We start from the raw sequence: 22,026 nt of genomic DNA on the forward strand, positions 1-22,026 counted from the left end.
GGCTAAACTAAAAATAATAATATTTTAAAGCCTACAGAGTGCAAATGATAAAACGTTTTCATTAAATCCATTAATTAATGCTACCTATTCCTAACCTTGTAATTAATATTAACTTAAATGCAAATCACATTATTTAATTGTGTAACTACTTTTCTTAATATAAAATATTATTATTGAAAGAACTTACCAAGTTTACACGCCGAAATTCTTTTCTAAAAGGTTGTTTAGATTCATATAAAATACTCCTATATATACGAATACGCTAATTATAAATAATCATATAAACGAAATTTGATACTGTTTTAAAAACGCACAGATCGCACAGAAATAAATATTATTTGCTGATTTGACAACGTTAATAATACTTATATTAGATTAATAAGTTATCAGAAAGAAAATATTACTATGTCAGTTTTGTTTATTTTCACTACATCGCTTTATACATTGGAAGCAGCTAATAATATTATAAAGTGATATAATTTTTCATCAATGTAACACATATTTTGACACTGTTGTCAAGTTGTTTTGACGAATCCGGCGCGAACCAGGGGATGGACGAGTGACAGATACACTTCAGAAGTTACGTGACCTTGGTGTCCATTCTCTCTATACAATCACCACTAATACAAAGTTACCACAATTTTAATTTTTTTTTCCACTATATCTTTGCTCAGAAGCCACCTTTTTATTTTATACTGTTAGATTTTTTAAAATTATTATTTCCTTATTAATCTGCATTAATTAGTTTTAATGTTCGAGTTAATAGTTTTTATATTAAAATACTTTTAAACTATTATCAATATAATATATTTAAAAATGTATTTTTTAAATGTATAATTAATAATTTTTTCACAAAAAAAACAAAAGGATTTGTAACTGACAGTTCGATTTGGTTCGCTTTTAATTAAAAAAAATCTTAACTAGAATTCTACACAGAAGAATTGAGAGGAGAGTGGAAAGAAGTGTTAGGAGAAGACCAATTTGGTTTCAAGAAAAGTATAGGGACAAGGGAAGCAATTTTAGGTCTAAAATTAATAATAGAAGGAATATTAAAGAAAAACAAACCGACATTTATAGACTTAGAAAAGACATCTGATAACATAGAGTGGAATAAAATGTTCAGCATTTTAAAAAAAATAGGGTTCAAATACAGAGATAGAAGAACAATTGCTAACATTTACAGGAACCAAATAGCAACAGTAATAATTGAAGAACATAAGAAAGAAGCCGTACTAAGAAAGGGAGTCCGACAAGGATGTTCCCTATCCCCGTTACTTTTTAATCATTACATAGAACTAGCGGTTAACGATGTTAAAGAACAATTTAGATTCGGAGTTAACAGTACAAGGTGAAAAGATAAAGATTATACGATACAGGGAAAAATCGGAAAAGTAAAAAATCAAAAAATGGAAGAAGGAGAAAACGGGAAAGGAGAAAAAGGAAGAGGGAGGCAGACAAAGGAAAGAGAAACGGTGAAAAGGAAAAGGGAACGTGGTAAAATTAAAATTGGGAAGGGAGAAGGGAAAAGTTAAAGGGCGAAAGGGTAAAAAGGAAAGGTTAAATTTTGTGAAGTTCCGTAATGATCATTTTGTTAATGCTTTTCTAACTTTCAATTGTGTTCATTTATATATATATACTGAAATATAGCGTATTGAAGCATTGCCGGGTCTGCTAGTTAAAATTTATAAATTATTTAAAACAGATAAGAATATTTGTTTTAAATGCGTAAAAAAAAGTTCTTTCTGCGCTGTCTAGCCGGCTTTCGTTGTTTTGTAAACATTCCTCACTCCACCTACTACGAACGTTCAAGGTTAACACAGAGTTTAGTGCTTTTATAAATCACTTACGCAATAGCAGGATTGAGTTTATCTTATAACACAATTAAATAAAGTCAAAAATTTTTGGATTAAATTGTTTTATTCATTGAGAGCCACGTATTAATTAAAAACGACGAAATGTATTTTTAAATATCTAAATAAAATAAAATTAGGCTTTACATTTATAATAAAGTGAATTAATAAATAGATCTACGGGTGTATGTACGCGCTTACACACCCATTTGATTTGGATATTGTAGACGGGCTGAACCGTGAAATATGGAGGTCGGCTAGATGTGATAACTTTGACATTTAGAAATAATACTAATCATTCATTACCTCCTTACGTAACGTTCGTGGTTTCTATAATCTACATCATAAAAGATGCAGTTCTGTTATTTTTCTTTTTGAGAAGATGACTGAAAGTCATTAGAGACTGCACTATTATATATTTCTTAGATTTTAACCGGGTATAGAATCTGGAACTTTTAGTCTAGCAGGTAAAGTAGCTACCTCTTTAATAGGTCATGTTACATCTAAAAAAGATTTATACTATTTTTTTTTTTAATTCCTGATTTGATATTTAAAAAATATAGTAACACTTAATAACAACATTGTATGTGCGCGCGCGTGCGGGTCCGTATTTACATGTACTATATCTTGAGCTTGATTTCGTATATAAAATAATTATTATATGTAATTAAATAATAATTAAAAATCTCGTTATAACCCCTTTGTGTATGGTTGGCTGTTGTAGTAATATGTCCATTTATAGTTTTAAGTGAAAATTTATTCTCTTTAATATTTTATCTAATTATAAGTTCGGCAAGATTGATAGTAAATTTTAAAAACAATTTAATATTAGACGGCGTGTAATGGATGGTCGGTTGTTAAAAAAAAATTGATGGTAAATGAAACAGTTTGCGAACCAAGTTTTTAGATGGAATAATTTTGTTGTTTAAAATAGTCTATAGATGACGTCATTCCGCAGTGGGGAGACGATGAGAACCATTATGAGTGTAACTAAAGAAATTCACCGAGATGTTTTGTCTTGTAGTTAGTTATTGGCGGGAATTATCGGTAGATAGGCGACTGAATACGTAGTGTAATTATGCCTCCAGTTAACATTCTTGCTTAACCTAACTTGTAAAATCATCCAAATTTCATCTTTTTATTGAGATATTCTTTATTAGTGATTAAGGTGAGTTTTATTTATTTTTAAAATATTATTACAATTTTTGAAACAATAATTTGCAGTTGTTTTATTCTTTGTTTGTATTACAAATTACTTATTAGATTAAAAATGTTAGATTCCAGTTAATGCCGATTGATTTTTACAAAGTAAATTAATAAATTTAATAATAATAAATAAATAAATTTGTTGTATTTATCTCTTAATAATTTATCCAAACAGTTCTAAATAGCGACTAAACAATATCGAAAAAATAATAAAGAGAAGCAAGTTATATGTTCGGTTGTAATTTTAGGTTATTTGGCCATTATATATTTAACTAAACTGATATAAGCAAAAGTTATTTCGTGAGTGATAAAGCAAGAAAATAATTCGCATCTGTATCGTTATAAAGAATATACTGATTGACTAGAGCTCCTGGGTTCGACAACCAAAATAGCTTACCTTTTCTTCACCGATCTCAGTTAATGTCGTTAAATATTCATAAATGAATGTATACTCGGGAATAACACGAAAATTTGGAAAAATTAATTTTTGATAGGAAAGAAAGCTACAAATAATCATTTTAATAAATTTGTAAAAATATTTTTAGAAATCTATCGTCGTATTTTTTATTTAACATATATATTTAACAATAATTAATCGTAAGAAAGGAAAAAAACATCGGTAGTGAGTTTGTAGAAGGCAACAAATATTTTATAATATGAGTTCGACTCCCGTTAAGGACTCTGTATAATCGTGTATCATCTTAATAATTATGCGTACATAATATTTAAAGCAGAAATTATTCGTAAACAGTACAACGAGATATATACAACAAATAGTTCATTACAAATTTTTATATTTAACATTTCCCGTGTTTAATTTATATTTTTTTCAGCTAAATTTAAAAAAATCACAAAATTGTTGAAATGTATAGTCGATCGTTCTTTTAGAGGAAAACTATTTTTAAGAAAACCTTAACGGTCAATTTTTTTATTACAAAGTTTTTGTAAAAATGCACTTTGAATGAGAAAATTGAAAAAATACAAACATGTTTAAGTAGCCCACCGCATACTGAGAGAGAGAGAGTGAGAGAAAGGGGAGTGAGAGACAGACCGGGAAGAGTGCGAGAGAGTAGCCGGGCGAGAGAGCGAGGTTGATGGAGAGGAATTGAGAGAGGGGCGATAGGGGGATCGGTCCCATTTACGTAGAATAAATCTTCCAACCTAAACCAGTAAGCAAAAAGAATACAAAAAATCATTTTTAATAAAATTTTTATTATTAATTTTTTTTAAATTTAATAACGAGTCATATTATTATTTTACTATTATTTAAAAAAATAAATAAAATAAAATCGTGTTAAATTCTCTATTTGACAATATTGATATTTATCGTTTATGAATTAGCGTTAAAAACTTAAAAATCATACTTGATAACTTTTTTGTTTATTTTAATTTTGTTAGTAAAATTATTATTATTTATAATTATTAAATTATTAATAAAATATTTAATTATTAATATTTATTATTATTATTTTAGTTAGTCAAATAATCACTGATCTTATACATCCGACCTCAGTTAACCGGACTTACATATTTTATTTATCCGTAAAAGTTACATAAATTATTGCTTGTTTTAAGTACTCGAATTATCAGAGAGATTTCCTTGTTACAAAATTGTGATTCAAATTAAATATAATCTGAGATTAATGTTTATTAAAACGTCGATTATTCGGACCTCCATATCTCAAACATTTTTCGACTAATTGCGGGGCCTTTTATCCGGAGGTCCCGGGTTCGAATCCCGATGAGGCATGGCAGGGACAGAGTGAGGTTAAAGAGAGACGGTGATGATAGTGATTGTGATGTTAGATTACTTTGCAAGAGCGACTCTTATTCTGATAATCGTATTCCCTAAATAAGTATATGTTATCTTACCAAATTTTTACGGTATTTCGTTTTTATTCGCTTGTGAAATATTAAATTTCGTATTTTAAAATAATTCATCAGTGATAAATTATAATTTTAAACTTGTATTTACGAGAATAAAAAGTAAAAACAAAAATAATAATAACATAAAACATTCTGGCAAAAGATACCAGAATTGTAGGTAGTACTGGTAGACAGAAAGTGCTGGGTTCAAATTCCGGTCAGAATTGGCTTTTTTATACGCTTTATTAAAAATTAAAATAAAAGTAAGTGACGAACTGGATGTCAGTCTATTGCCGATACTTTTTTTTTGTCTTCAGTCATTTGACTGGTTTGATGCAGCTCTCCAAGATTCCCTATCTAGTGCTAGTCGTTTCATTTCAGTATACCCTCTACATCCTACATCCCTAACAATTTGTTTTACATATTCCAAACGTGGCCTGCCTACACAATTTTTCCCTTCTACCTGTCCTTCCAATATTAAAGCGACTATTCCAGGATGCCTTAGTATGTGGCCTATAAGTCTGTCTCTTCTTTTAACTATATTTTTCCAAACGCTTCTTTCTTCATCTATTTGCCGCAATACCTCTTCATTTGTCACTTTATCCTTTTATGTAAACATAAAAGGATTACATAAATGTAGGAATGTAAGTCGCTTATAAATACAACAATGTTGCGTTAGACGCTTCTAACGCAACATTGTATTTATCTGGACGTCTCTTATTTTTATTATTACAACCTTAAATATAATCGAGTTAATTACAAGTTTTACATATTCATTTTTTTACCCTTTAATGCTGTATTTCATTTTAGAAATAAGTTTATAACATTTTATCGTATTAAAAACCGGTCGATCAGTCGATAAGTTAGCATGTTGGCTTCTAAATCTGCCGGTGTCGGGTTTGATTCTGGGCAAAAATTTAGCTTTATTTTTAATATCTCATTAATTTCATTTACCGCAAATTCTTCGCTCGTTAAAATAGACGTGTAGGATATTACGAGGTCGAATTGTAAATAAAACTGGAAAAATTTTATCTGTTATGTATTATTAGAAGTTTTTTTTTTTGTAAATTACTTTACAAAACGGATAAACCTTACCGTAATATGTTTAATAAATTTATTAAAATTAAGGGAGATTAATTATTATTTTAAATAAAATTTAATAAACATAAAATAATCGACAAATCTTGATTTAATTTAATTATATCGAACGTCTATATAAGAAATAGAGATATTAATATTGTTGCTGGACTACAATACACACACGTACGCACACATATACACAAGTTTACGGTTGTATTTGAATTGTACCATGGCGTGATCATTACTGTCCGACGGTAGCCAATCAGAGCGAAGGAAGCCTGTGTTTTTTCATTCCCCCTCTCGCCGTCCACCACCCTCGTATAGTCGCAGACAGACAGATGTTTTTACTTGTACGTCGTCATCCCAAAAAAATTAAACGAAAAAAGAATTACCTCTAAAATTCATCTTAGCAAAAGTCCTCTGTCAGCCTATGACCTTTACAATTTTATAAATTATCGTTTTATTTTATCATTGGCTATCTTTTTTTTTCTTTTTTTTTTTTTTAAAGCATTTATTACTATAAAGAATTTACTTATTACTTTTATTTCATTTTATTTTTTTATTAAACTCTTCGCTTTGATCACAATTCAATTTTTTTTAAATCTAGCACAAATTATGTATTACAGTAAATAAAACTGTACCTTCAAAACTAGATTGAACTAACATGCCGGTGTACACAAGGGGTTGATGAAGCTTTCTATTATTTAATAAAATCTAATGTTCCAGCTTGATAAAACTATATGTGTATATGTCTTTATCGGTAATGCAAGAGTTTGCACACGCGCGCGCGCGCGCGCAAAGGAAGAAATCTGTTACATAATTGCAATTTTTTCTTTTTAATTTCTAATAAAATATTAAATTCATTTAGCTTTTAACAAATGTTACCATTCGTAAATGTAAATGCACGGAAACAGAAATTTTAATTTACTAAATTCACACGATTCGCATTTACCGGTACAAAAAAAAATTCACATATTATTATATAAATTCATACTTTAATTTAAACACGGTTTATCAAAAATCGGCCTAACAGGAAAATTGGGTAAAATTTGAATAGATTTATAAATAAATGCACTTATGCAGACTTTTAAGCAGTTCTTTCATTATTGCAATACCGGGAGCAACTTAAAATCGAACCTAATCAACTCGAACTGCAGTTATTTTAGCGTCGCGTTTAACACTGCTATTACTAATCGTCTGTTTTTATCAGTTTTAAACTTTTCCTGCTACAGTGCAGTTGTGCGTTATTTTATTTTTCTTGAATCACCACATAAACTTGAAACTTGTGCGTGAAATATGGAAATTTACATTTATTATTTACTGTAAATATTATTTTTTCATAGTAAATCTGATTTTTTTTTTTAATCTCAAGTTAAATAACAGTGATTTTAATTAGAAAAAAAATCTATGTTTTCTATTTATACATATAAAAGAAGCAATTTCTTAAAACATATAAATACTGTAATGCACTTACAGCACAAAAATCTTCCTAGCAAGAGAGTTATTTTTTAAATAATAAATAAATTATTAGTACAAATAATATATAAGTCCCAGATTATTTAATTAGTTGCTAAATTTTCATTAAAAAAAATCAAAAGATTCTTAAGTCAATTAAAAGAGTTTTTTGAAGGCACGAACGGGGAGAAAACGTTTTTGAAGTAATTTAGATAATAATATTTATTTGCGATTGTTTTTTGTACGGTTTGTAAAATTGATGTATGCTGTTTAATTCAGTTCCATCTATTTTATAATTGGATTTCTAATAATGTTTTTATTGCTGTTCTTCTCTTTGTAACTTCGCCTTAAAGTGCTGATGTATAAATCGGTTACAGTGCTTATTATTGATGTATATAAATATGTTTTTATTTAATTACGATTTTTTTTTTGTCAGCATAATCTAATTTTTGTTTATGAGCACAAAGATTAGAACGCGTAACAACTTCCTGTCGGTATCACTTTTGAGTAATAACTGTAAATACTATTACGCTGGAATGAATCTTTGTTAACTTTATTAATAATAATTACATTTTTTCCCTTTGTAAAGCAGTAAGCAGAAAAGAAATTGTGGAATAAATGAATAAATTTTGAATATTTTTTACAAACTCCTTCTATTTTTTGTTATATTCGAATATATATTTATATAAAATAAATATTGAAAAAGGAAAAATAAATTTTATAATCAAGAAAAAACCTTTACAGTCGTGGTTTTTATTGCATTTGATTACTTTTAGTTGCGATTACAGTAAATTACAGAATATTTTAGATTTTTAAATATTTTTATAATCTATTACAGTATTTCTTGTGAAATTGAACGCATTTAAAACAAATGAAGTACAAGAACCGACATTCAAGTAATAATTTTTCTGATAGTAATGATGTTTACTACATCCGCGATCATAGTGAGAACGGAGAGATGTCATTTGTAAAGCTGAATATTGCCAGAATTTTACTTCAAGGCAGAATCACAGCACTGTATTCAGTTTAACGAAGGAAACAGGAAACCGCTTCACTCCTGACGTTTCCTAGGTAAACCTGGTACGTTTTGTTTGTTGTTCTTGAGAACGCATTTGAAGTTATTGGTTGTGGCTTGTGACCGGTGTAAAGCTGTTTTAATACTTTCCTGATTCTGGTTACTTATTCTTATATAGTGCAAAAATAATAATTGAAGAAAAATTTAAAAAAATCAGTATTTTTATTACATTTTCTGCTCTCCCGCATCAAATCACCTCTCAGAAAAATTTTTGCATTTGTTTTCATTTACTACGTTATATGGAAGAAATAAAAAAAATTCCACTGAAAAATGTACGACTTAAGTTATCTAGCATTTCTTTTTTAGGGGTGGGGGTGAATAATGTAGATTTTTATTATCGTAATATTAATTTTTTTAAATACTCCAAAATTTGATATCTTATATTTTTAAACTTTCATCGACTCCCCCACCAACAATATTGCCTCCAAAGGTTTTTTGGTCACTTACAACACTTGTACTATTACTATGCTTACGAAGATGAAAAGAAAAAAATTCGTTAAAAAATGTGCGATAAATGAAAAGATAATTTTGTCGATTTCCGGGATAAGAGGGAGAATTTGGGGAGCAACATTTTTAAACGGTAGGATAAGCACGTAAAGGCGAAAACGCGTTCGTCAACTTAAATTTCTCACGATCGTCTTTATAGACCGGAAAAGCCTATTTCACGTCGTTTTTTCCACGAATGTTGCGGTATAAATGTTACGTATTAGTTCTGGCTCTCGGGGAAAGTGAAAGCCTCCTATAGAAACAAAAGAATCGTCAGCCGATCGATCAGAGATGCGATTCTTCTTTACGACAACGCCAGGCTTCATATAGCCGTTAGCGATCGGGTAAGAGTAGAAAAAAAATTGTAATTACTGGATACCACTTGATTTCCATGTCGCTGATATAGTAAAGTCTTTTATAAAATAATTTTCCAAATAAACGGAAGATATTTTATAAAGTTTAATTTTTTACGATTCTACCGAAACAGTTTTCTCGTAAAAAAATAATATTTAGTAATATCATCGTAAAACTATGAAGCGGGGTTTTTTAATCGGTTTTTGAAGGTTATTGAATAAATAACGATCTTTAAAAAGATCTAAGGAAAAAATTAAATATAGTAAAGTGTTTAAATACATATTATTTATTGAAACTTTTTTTTTGTCTTCAGTCATTTGACTGGTTTGATGCAGCTCTCCAAGATTCCCTATCTAGTGCTAGTCGTTTCATTTCAGTATACCCTCTACATCCTACATCCCTAACAATTTGTTTTACATATTCCAAACGTGGCCTGCCTACACAATTTTTCCCTTCTACCTGTCCTTCCAATATTAAAGCGACTATTCTAGGATGCCTTAGTATGTGGCCTATAAGTCTCTCTTCTTTTAACTATATTATTCCAAACGCTTCTTTCTTCATCTATTTGCCGCAATACCTCTTCATTTGTCACTTTATCCACCCATCTGATTTTTAACATTCTCCTATAGCACCGCATTTCAAAAGCTTCTAATCTTTTCTTCTCAGATACTCCGATCGTCCAAGTTTCACTTCCATATAAAGCGACACTCCAAACATACACTTTCAAAAATCTTTTCCTGACATTTAAATTAATTTTTGATGTAAACAAATTATATTTCTTACTGAAGGCTCGTTTAGCTTGTGCTATTCGGCATTTTATATCGCTCGTGCTTCGTCAATCTTTAGTAATTCTACTTCCCAAATAGCAAAATTCTTCTACCTCCATAATCTTTTCTCCTCCTATTTTCACATTCGGTGGTCCATGTTTGTTATTTCTACTACATTTCATTACTTTTGTTTTGTTCTTGTTTATTTTCATGCGATAGTTCTTGCGTAGGACTTCATCTATGCCGTTCATTGTTTCTTCTAAATCCTCTTTACTCTCGGCTAGAATTACTATATCATCAGCAAATCGTAGCATCTTTATCTTTTCACCTTGTACTGTTACTCCGAATCTAAATTGTTCTTTAACATCATTAACCATGTTTAGTTAGTTCCATGTTCCATGTAAAGATTACATGGAACATTATTTAAACATTATATAGGAATTAAGTAGTAATTGCAAAGGTTTCACAATAGATTTAAAACAAATAAATAAGATTATTTGAACCTTAAAAATATTTCAGTGAAATTTATATATAAAAAAAAAAAAACTTAATACTACAAAGTCATTCGAAAAATGATTCTTTTACTATAAATAACTGAAATTACAATATAGACAAACATTGTTTACGAAAAATTATTTTCATATTAATAGAACGTTTCATTTAATAAACTAACTTAATTTATACAAAAATCTACGATTGTAAATAAAAATCTTCTGTGATGTAATTTTTTCCCTAAGAAGATTTTGAGTAACTGCAATTTCTATAGAAAAAATAATTGTTTATATATATGTATAAATGTACAAAGTGACATTAGAGTGAAGAAACGGGTTCATATTTCAAAATCTAGGATACTGGGTTGTTGAAACAACTGCGGATTTACAGTTACAAAACTACTCTTTTTTGGTATGAATGTTTTTTTACTTCTTCGTTTTGCGCGCCATATTGACCGAAAAGATTTATTTAGATAGGAAGGTTAGCATACGGTTTTGATGTAACGTTTTGTGAGAAAATCGACGGTAGAAACCGTGTGTCGTTAAACGCCTTGGTTATCAAATTATAAGCAATAAATTTTGGAAAAATCGCGGTAGTAATGAAACCAAGTAAAACACTCTGTAGTAATTTAGTAGCGAGTTACAAACCGATTTTACTTAAGGTGTTTTACTTAAAAAACATTTGAAACGTGGAAAGGGGAAATGCGGCGAGGGCCTCACCCCCGGCAAGTGTAGGTTTTATTGCATATCTTATTCTATGCTTTTATAAGATTTTTTAAAAAATTTTTAAAAATTTTTATAAATTTTTTTTTTCTCTTTAAATAACTTTTCTGACTGTTCCTTTACAAATGTTTTAGAGATATTCTGATAGTCATACTTCTAATTATCAGTTACTTCTCTCTCTTATGTATTTTTTGGTTATCTTTTTTTTTATTACTGAATCCATGAGTAGTGCAGCAGGGCATTAGCATGAATGCAAGGACTCTGTTCTTCACTGTCATTGACTGGAATCCAGAATAAATTTTTATTCAAATTATTACAGTATATAAAATGACCGCTAGCAAATGATATTGAGAGAACTGCATATGTAAAATATCTAGGTTGTTTAATGTTTCTTCTGAACATTTTAGGATGAGCAAGTCGCATTTTGTGACGCTTGGGGACGGTCGAATGTGTTTACAAGTTCCCGCTCGATGTCATTTACGCAGATTTGAATTGATGTATTTCTAGGTCAAATTGACGTTTCGTACGATTCGCTTTTTGGTCTGTCTATTTATTAACGGTTCATTTCTGTGATGTATATGGCTACAATTCCCCCACACTAACATGCTCGTAGAGCTATATCCTAGAGTCGGTGGGTCGTTGAAGGACTTGCCGTAATTAGGTCTACGATGCGACTGGTTTCCCTTAGTAGTTCCTTTCTGGTTACTGGTATAGTATAAGTGATCAGTCACTACAACGGTCACATATAGAAAGAGTACACACATGTCCAATTTGAAATTTATCGATTAGTCGGTCTACTGCGGGCGTGTTGGTTCACTATGTTTCGGTGTGGTGTGTTAACGGTCTGCGAGTGGACGGTGTGGTTTAGCTGCGCTATTAATTTTATAATTTGCTCGTTTACGTTTAAAATCTGCAATAGATTTATAAAAATATATTGCGAGAACTTTTCGTGCCTATACATTTTGGCGAGAGATTCCTATTCCGCTAAGTACCTGTCGATTATTTGTTTGGTACTCAAAATTATCGGTTCGTTAAATTGCATTGCTTTACGTTCGATAGAATCGTAATCGATAAGGGGACTGGACGCGGGTTTAACTTTCACCCGGGGCCTAATGGTGTTTTAATTTTTTTTATCTAGACTACTTTACGTGGAAGTCAACCTTGAAAGAAGTGTATACTCAGTTCAGTTTATACGGTCTTTCAATTTTACCACTGCCATAGTCTGTTAAGGACATACATTTTGAATATTTCTTGTAGAACGGTACGATTTTAAAATTTATTGTGTGAAATAATTCAGGACCGAAAACATTTAACTAAATTTAAAATTAGATATTTTGATAATTAAAACAAATATCGGTACATCCACCTTTCTGAAAAAGTTTGATTTAAAGTGTTAGATCCAAGGCGGATAAAATTTAAAAAAATAAATAAATAGTAGTAAATTTCACACGTAACGCAGTAATTTTGTAATTACGTAGATGCACAGTTCTTTATACCTCCTAGTATACCTAACTTTTGAGTAACCAACACAGTATTACAGAATAAGGTAATATTTCTGGTAGAGGAAATATTATAATTTAATAATTGTATTATTATTTAATATTGTGTTACATCTGTTGAAATTAATGTTATCGGTAAGTTACCCGTTATTTTATATTTTTAATACATCGATTTCACGCCGATTACATTTACGCTAATTTGTAATTATATTATGTTACGATAATGAGACGTGACATGTATCGGTAGCAGTACTTACAACACACCCACCGGGTTGGTCTAGTGGTGAACGCGTCTTCCCAAATCAGCTGATTTGGAAGCCGAGAGTTCCAGCGTTCAAGTCCTAGTAAAGCCAGTTGGTAAATCCAGGATTGGTCGAACTGAGAATGTGCAAGACTACACTTCATTTACACTCATACATATCATCCTCTGAAGTATTATCTAAACGGTAGTTACCGGAGGCTAAACAGGAAAAGAAAGTACTCACAACACAACCCGGGCGATGTTTATTAAACGACTTTGCCCGGCAACAAATATACTTTCAAAGCTATAAAATGATCTTTCAATCTAACTGAACAAGCGTTAGTTGTTGATAAGACAAAAATAAATTTCATTTCTAATGTTTGTTTGTTTGTTTTAGTAAACTTGAATCAAACCGTGTCGGTACTTCATTTAATATTATATACGCTGTTTAATTAGCGATTAGTATTTTAAACGAATGAAATAGCTAAATTTATCTTTAGTTTTCTATTATAATATACTCAACATATATTTTTTTAAATATATTTCAATACTGCAGAAAAAACTATATTTATTTAGAATTTTTTTTTTTCAGTTATACAACTAGAGAAGGAATGTGTAAACTTTATTATCTTTTTATTTAGTTTTTTCTAATGCAGGTAGCATTTCATTTTAATAATTGAATAAAACTATTTTAACACTATTTGAAATGTGTTGTTATTATATGAGAAAGTAAATGAAACTCAAAATAAAAGAGAAAGAGATGAGTTCAGGGGTAATTAGAGGGTACAGATTAACAATATTTGTAATGAAACAAACAAGAAGTGTAATGAAAGCAGGCGGGGTTGAAATTGTACACTACTTGTAGAAGAGGTGTGAATAAAGGAGATGAGACGATGGTACTGACGCGGCAGCTCTTTTTTAAGTAATACACCAACTGTCGGTTCCAGGTTCGGTCAGGATTTATATTATTAACATTATTAAGGGAAGGAAGTTCTAAACTGCTGTTGCTTTTCAGACGTTTCAGCCATTTCTCTGCTCTTCTCCTTACTTCAACGTTCTCATATTTCATATTTTAAGTCGGCTATACCGACTGATAATGTCTTTTCGTATTGTCAGTTAAGATTTATTTCTTCTCGCTCGATCTTTACCCCGACTATCGCTTTCAAATATTATTATTTGTTGCGCCGGTTAAATTGTAACTTTTTTTATGCGATACTGTTTGTCCGCTGATGTTACGGTGTCCGATATTAACACTGTTGATTTATATTGTGTCCCCGTGTCACCTACTTTGAAAACCCGCCTGTGTTGAATATGAACGCTGTTATTTGTTCGCAATAGGTGCTACCATTTTTTTAATTTCCGAACTAAATTATTAAAATCTTATGTTTGTAAGATTTAGACGACCGCTTTAAACGATTATTATTCGAATGAATATTAACGAACGAATATCTTCCAGATTAATTTTTAAAACGATAATAATAATTACTGTTATTTTGAAAATTATGTTATGAAGATAAAAGTTTAATTATTTGATTATGCTATTTTGAAAATAAAATTTTTGGATTTTCTTAGATAATTATTTTTTTATCGCTTTTGTTTTGAAAAAAATTTCATACTTTTATAGTATTAACAACGGTTAGTTTGGTTAACTGGCATTTCTCCCCCCACCACCCCATTCGGTCGCACTAGAGCATAGGCCAAATGTCCTTGCCAAGAAACGGCTACTGTACCTCTAAAACGGTTTTGCGACCTCGTTTCCTATAAGCTCCTAGTGAGCTACCTATCAGTGCGAGCGGATTAAGCAGGGTGCTATACACCACCCGCTTATGTGTCCCAACCGTTCACTTGTCAAAATTAAAAGTAAATCCGGGAGGCGCACCCCTTGTTACAATTAAAACTATCGAAGTTAATTAAATAAAAAGACAGCAATTTAAGCTGCCACACCTCGGTCGCTGCATGCCAGCTAATACCTGTCCACCATTAACAGCGCTTTGAGCTTATCTGGCTGGTGGCCAGAAATTTTGATATATATCTGAAAAATAAACATATTTATTTAATTAAACAGAATCGAAAATGTATGACTAGTTTACGAGCCCAAAATTCCACATCCATATCGTTTATATCGATTTTACGGTGGGTTTTTGCAAAAAATAATTTTTGCACATATTGTTATTTTTTAATCGTTAACAAATACGCCTGAGAAAAATACGAGTTAATCAGGCGAAAGCTCGAAATGTTGATGGTGACCTTGCTCCGCAGCCTCGACTCCTTGACTTTTTAAGTTAAAAATTTAACGGCATCAATGCCCCATATATATAGAACTAATCTGATCATGTCTGGTTAAAATCGGTCTGAAATAAGGCGATTAAGTGGCCATCAATGAACACAGAAATATATATACAGACGCGCCCACTATCGTACAAACATTCGGAAAATTTCCATCCGCTTTTTGGTTGTTTGGGTTCCTCAGATTTCAAAACCTGAAGATCGGTGAAAACCAAGTATCTTATTTGGTGCGAGGAGATAAGTCGGTAAATTTAAATTGCTATCTAGAAGCGAATGGAATATTAGATCGCTGCAATAAATAATATTTGCCAAATATTCATTATATCTTACAAGTTTTAGCGACTCCGGTAACAACATGTAATAATGAACGCTCGTTCTCCACAATGGAAAGAGTCAAAACGATTCCGTGTAACAAGTCGGGGTATGGAAAATTTAAGTTCGTTGGTTTGTTTTTTGTCGGTATATATAGGTATTACTGATGATTCGATTAATCTTCTTTTTAAAACGCTTTGTTTTTTAAAAAAAAACCGTTGGTCTGCTTCCATTAGAGGAAACAACATCTGAATCCGGTTGTTTTGTTTGCGATAGAAGAGTGTAAGCGATTCGTTTACTCGTGTACAGTAATGATCCCTTTTTATTTTTCTACTGTATTTCTTCTTCAAAACTTTTTGGATAAAAACGAAAATCAATATAAAACAATATTTCCTTTACAATTTTTAAGATTATCGATGCGTTTTTTAAACGTGTGATTTATAAAAATATGTATAAAACTTTTGTAAAATTTAATTTGTTTCATAAAAATGTATAATAAAACTTCTGATACGAAACAGATTTATCTTTGTTTAGGAAGATATTATTATAAATACATTTCCTTGCCTTCGATTTGTCTGTAACTCCTTTACGTTTTAGCGATCGTCTAATTCAGTTAATTCACGGAGGGTTAAAGATTTTTTTTTTGTGTTTTTGGTTGCTATTTGATCTAGACTCGGTATATTCAATCATTAATAGTGTTCTGCCGATAGGGCAGGTCCTTCAGGCTGCTGTTCTCCACGTTGTTCTATCCTTCGCTAACCTCTTTGTTACAGTACATTTTCCTTTTCCATTATCCCATCCGTCATTTGAAATCTCTTCCTTTCGTTCCATTCACCGAGCCTTCGACCGTATTCCGCCAATAAATACATTCCTCTCGTACAATATCATAACGTTTCCTTTAACTGTATGCGATCGCATTTAGCATTTTCTTGGTCTCTCCGATTCTCTTTAATAATTCTTCGTTTGTTACGCGGTCTTACTATATGAAATTTATCATTCTTAGCCACACCCGCATTTCAAGTGCTTCAATTCGTTTTCCGTTTGTGTTTCTCATCGTCTACGTTTCAGCTCCATAATGCATCACGCTCCAAATAAAACATTTCATTAATCTCCTCCTCGATACTAATTTTAACCTTCCTCACAGTAGTCTTTCCTTCTTATTAAATGCCTGCTTGCTTCTTGATATTCTTGGTTTAATTTTCGTGCAAATCAGGTCATCGGTTATAAAGCTCCCTAAATTCTGAAATTTCTTCACCCGTTCTAAAACTTAAAACTTAATTTCATATCTTCACCTCTTTCCCGCGTAATACCGTACGTTTTGTCTTCTTATTGCTGTTCGTCATACCCCGACTCTGGTAAACTTCGTTTAATTTATCGAGCGGTTTATTTAGTTTACTTTGGCTCTTCTTCCAATACTTTTTCCATTTTCCATTCAGACAGGATTTAATTATTTCTTCCCGATATATAGAAAACTATTCGAAGTGTAAAATTTAATTAATCGATGAGAACGCGAACATTTATTTTGTAACAAATTATTAAGGAATCTTTTACTTTTCACCCTGCCTTTTTCCATACACCTACGCCTGCACAACTCCGTCGAGTTAACTGCTCCTCTAAGGTACATAAATATAATAGTTTTACCGATAGAGGAATAAAAATTTTTGGAAATAAATTTTGCAAGATATTTTGGATAGTAAACTCTGCACTTTCTTTTTACTACTATTTGACTGTTGCAAGTTGTACGCTAATATTTGCAACAATATTAACGATTTTAATTTTACAATTTTCATACGGCTATTTTTCGAAATCCTTTAGTGTCGCTACCGGCCGCCAGTACACCTGGATTTTGGAATACATTTACTATTATTTATACTTTTCTTTTTCTTTTTTTCTGTTTAACCTCCGGTAACTACCGTTTTGATAATACTTCAGAGGATGATATGTATGAGTGTAAATGAAATGTAGTCTCGTACACTCTCAGTTCGACCGTTCCTGAGATGCGTGGTTAATTGAGACCCGACCGCCAAAGAACACCGGTATCCTCGATCTAATATTCAAATCCGTGTAAAAGTAATTGGCTTTACTAGGATTTGAACGCTGGAACTCTCGACTTCCAAATCAGCTGATTTGGGAAGACGCGTTCACCATTAGACCAACCCGATGGGTTCCTGTTATTTATACTGTTCGTATATATTATACTGAATTACAGGGCGGTTATCAAAAGTGGAAGCGGAATTAATAACGAAACAGGATACATAATTTCATAAAAATATTAAGCGACTTATCTTCCCCTTTTCTTATCGCTTGTTCTTGTACTACCGGAATTTATTAATTTCTTTTCCATTATTTCAAACGATAATAATTTTGATCGATTTCACACGCCGTTAGAGTTAAACGTCTTATTGACGAATTTGCATTTACGTTTAAAAGCAGGAAGTCGAAAGTTTGATCAAAAGTGAAATTTAATCGACAGGTCAAAATTAAAATTAAAAACAGCAGCGCCTTAAAATGATTTTGTACGGTGTAAAATGCCGCGTAATGTTTTTTATTTTCTTGTACGAACTAAAGGAAGTATTGTGATGGCGAAAGATTTCGGTTTTCAGTTTTTAACGAAAATATCCATTTTGACTAGTTTCGGTGTGACGTCTATACATATATACGTATATCGCATAACTCAAAAACGATTAACTGTAGGACGTTGACATTTTTGATTTAGGACTGTTGTAGTTGTACACCTCTCCCCTTTCGATCGCAATCGACTTGACTAAAAATGACCAAAAAAGCCCAAAACCGACATACCGACCGACCAGTTTATCTGTAGAGTTGGCCAAATTAAGGAACTAACATTTTCCAACGGAGACTTTGTTTTGTTAAAAAAAAATACGATTGTGGCTCTCCCGTTTAAACTGTTCAGATAAGTTGGTCGGTCTGTAAGTCGGAGGAACTTCATCCAACGTCTGTAACATTTCACGTTAAACCAACGGCCGTACACCCCGACACACCCCCATCCGATTTTTTGTTCATTTATTACTTACAATTTATGCGCTCTTAATCGCATTTTTTTATATCTTAAATAGTTTTTTCTAACTAAAAATATCGGAAACCTTCTTTATCTAATCCAAGAACCAAAATATATTAGGTTTAATTTAAGATTTTTGTCTGATCGTCAAAAAATATATCGGCATATTAATCTAAATTAGCTATAGAAAATAATTTAACTGCTGTTAATTATACTTTAGTCGCTTTAAATATTTGTAAACTTGTAGAAGACTAGCAGAGATTTATTTAAAGGCAAAAATAAAGCGTGCAAAAACGAAAAATACATACATTTTCCTGGTGAAGTATTGAAAAGATTAACAGTAAATATTTAACCGATAGTTTTGTTTCATACCGTTGACTGGCGTAACAATCACGGTCCTAAACATCAATAAAAAAAGTTTACGTATTAAAAAAATAAATTCAAAGAAAGTAAAAAATATACAGCACAAATGAAGAAAATTAAACCGTATTTTTAAAGTAATAACTTCAAAAATTGCCAGCCCGATAAAAATAGCGTACAGATATTTCTTTTTGTAATAATTAATAAATAATTCAGAATCATCTTGATGCGTATTGTAATCTTTTACAACAGCATTTACAATAATTATAAATAAAAAATTTAACTCTTTTAAACATGAGTATTTAGAATATATTCGTAATATATATTGCAATTTTTATAAGTAAAAATTTTGTTTTTTCTGAAATTTCAGATTCGAGAAATCATGAAAGACTTATTTAAAATGAATACCGCCCTCGATGATCACGAACTGAATGAAGAGGTAAATCTTTATGTATACCTTTTTATTAAAAAAAGTCATTATTCTAAGTACTAGCAATATATTTTTTAACACTGATGTCTATAATTCTATCGGTGCCTAGAATTTTTATCATTGTTTTTACTTTATTTCTAATATTTTGAAGCGGTTTTTTATGTTCATCTCTTTTTTCTGTTAGCTTCCGAAACCACCGCGAGATATTACTTCAGAGAATGAATGAGGATGATATGTATGAATGTGAATGAAGTTTAGTCTTGTACAGTCTCAGGTCGACCCTTCCTCACTAAACGTAGCGATAAAGGACGCTAGGGTAGGGTCTGGAACGAGCTGATTACTTACTGACCTGGATGCTGATCCATGAGGGATGCCTATGGACCGGTTCGGTCGGCCAGTCGCCCCCGTCTTTCTGGCGAGGTGGCTCTTCCTGCTGTCGAGGAACTCGTTCCGGTGTTTAGATTCAGTTCCCTAGACAAATTTCTCCTATTTGTTCCGGATATATCATCACTCACAATATTTTTAACACTAGAAATAGCACAAAGATTGGAATGTATAAAAAAAGTAATAGGATGACTTACTACTAATAACGTACTAGGATGATCGGTCCAATTTGGACATATGCGGTTTTTAGCAGATCTTGACATTTTGATGGAAACCAAAAGGCTGGATAGAAATTTTCCAGATGTTTAACGTTCATGTGTTCAGTGTTGGCCTCTAAATAAGCTTATATCTCCAGAACTACTGGGCTGATTTTGACCAAACTTGGTCAGATTACTTCTACATATGGGACATTGATGCCAATAAATTTTCAACTTAAAAGGGTCAGGGGGTGAGGCTGTAGAGCAAGGTCACCCTCAGTATTTTAAGATTTCACCTGATTAAGGTCATATTTTTCTTAGGCACATTTGTTAACAATTAAAAAATAACAATATTTGCAAAAGTTTTTTGCAAAATCACAACCCTACCCTAAAAAGTGGTCTAAACTACTGCTACATTGGGACGTCACAGGTGAGTGGTAGAATTATATAAATGAACAATATTTAAAGTGTAAAAAAGTAACTAGGTTGGGCCAGGTTTCAAACTTGATCGCCCGGTTATCTCGGTACCTGGTGCATATAGCCTCATGACTACACCAATCTGCCAACCGTACAAGCAAAATGTTTTCAATGTAAGATGTGAAATTACATTAGTTATTGTCGATTGTTGCTACTAGTATCATCACACCCATGCGAATTAGAATCATTTAATTAAATAAATTAAAAAATATTATATTTAAATAAAATAAATATCTTAAATTGTGTGTTTAAGCCATACATCAGAAAAACCCCAAAGTTGTAAAACTGTGTTGTCAGCTTTTTTTTAACTTTATTTAGGTATTTTACAATAATAATAATAAACCTTTTTACTATAATTAGCAAATTTGTTTATGTTACCTGTGAAGTAAATTTATTTGTACATCACTCAATAATGGGGGAACTAATTTTAATAAAGTTTTTATTATGAATTGATAGTGAAATTAAAATTATTCAATGGGGGTTGAATGCTAACTCCTCCAGACAAAAATATTATTTTGCCATTTACTCAGTACAAGTAACTACTCCTCCTTAACAACAGATATCAAGAAAGTGTATCTTAGAATGGACAAAGCAGGGTTTGATTTATGCCCATAAAAATGAAAACAGGAAGTTGATGTTGATGAAGTTGAGGAAGCTAAATGTTAAAGTCATTAGTACTGCATATTTGTAATACAGAATGTTCCAACTACGTTTTTCAATTAGACCAGAGAGGCAATGACCTCTTCCCAGATCCAGCCGTAAGCCATCTACAGTTTTGTACTGGCTATTTCTGGATTCTGCGAGATTCCATTCCTCCACTATCGTACCGGTAGGAAGGCGATGGGAAGTGTAAGTAATTTTACAGTATCTATGCCCCTACCGTTGGAATCCTTACATTACAAGGAGTGTCATAAGCTATAAATATATGTGTATATGTATGTATTACTTATAAATATATATTAGTAGTGGAGATTTGCCAGTTGACATACAAACTTTAATGAACTGTGAGCCTCTATAACTGTGTTAGCTGGGTTTGAATTGAACGATTCAAATCAATCGAAAAAAATTACAAAAGTAATAGAATTAAACTTACATTAAATAAAATAAAATAATATTAAAAAATTTGTGTTTATAATAACAGGGTTCCTGTGGGAACTGGGTGTGATACGAGCATCTATTGCAAGGTTAGGCCAATTATCAACATCAAATTGTAAAAAAGTAGTGTCCCTGGGGCGCTATTGTGGGAGGTGCAATGAGGTGCTCTTATATCGCTGTAAACAGTCGTCTGATTTTCAAAATTAAAAAGAGGGTATTTGTTAATGGACTGATGGCTAACTTTTGTATGCATCAGGTATACTCTAGATCTAACAAATGATGATTTTTCTGAAATGTTATATTTTCACAATCAATCTTCCGATTTTCAAAATTGAAACGGGCTATTTACTAGTACAATACAAAATCACGATGA

General features: G+C 31.3%; 1 protein-coding gene across 2 annotated transcripts in view; it reads left to right on the forward strand.

The window, feature by feature from the left end:
- Nucleotides 1-2,895: 2,895 nt before the first annotated feature.
- LOC142330372 (uncharacterized) overlaps nucleotides 2,896-22,026 on the forward strand; it is a 54,187-nt gene continuing 35,056 nt past the window's right edge. For both annotated transcript variants that reach the window (XM_075375597.1, XM_075375600.1), the window contains exons 1-2: nucleotides 2,896-3,018; nucleotides 19,441-19,509. In XM_075375597.1, coding sequence (XP_075231712.1) covers nucleotides 19,453-19,509 — 57 coding nt within the window. In that variant the 5' untranslated portion in view covers nucleotides 2,896-3,018; nucleotides 19,441-19,452. The remainder of the gene's footprint in view (nucleotides 3,019-19,440; nucleotides 19,510-22,026) is intronic.

Source organism: Lycorma delicatula, chromosome 9 (assembly GCF_047948215.1).
Source record: "Lycorma delicatula isolate Av1 chromosome 9, ASM4794821v1, whole genome shotgun sequence".
Lineage (NCBI taxonomy): Eukaryota > Metazoa > Arthropoda > Insecta > Hemiptera > Fulgoridae > Lycorma > Lycorma delicatula.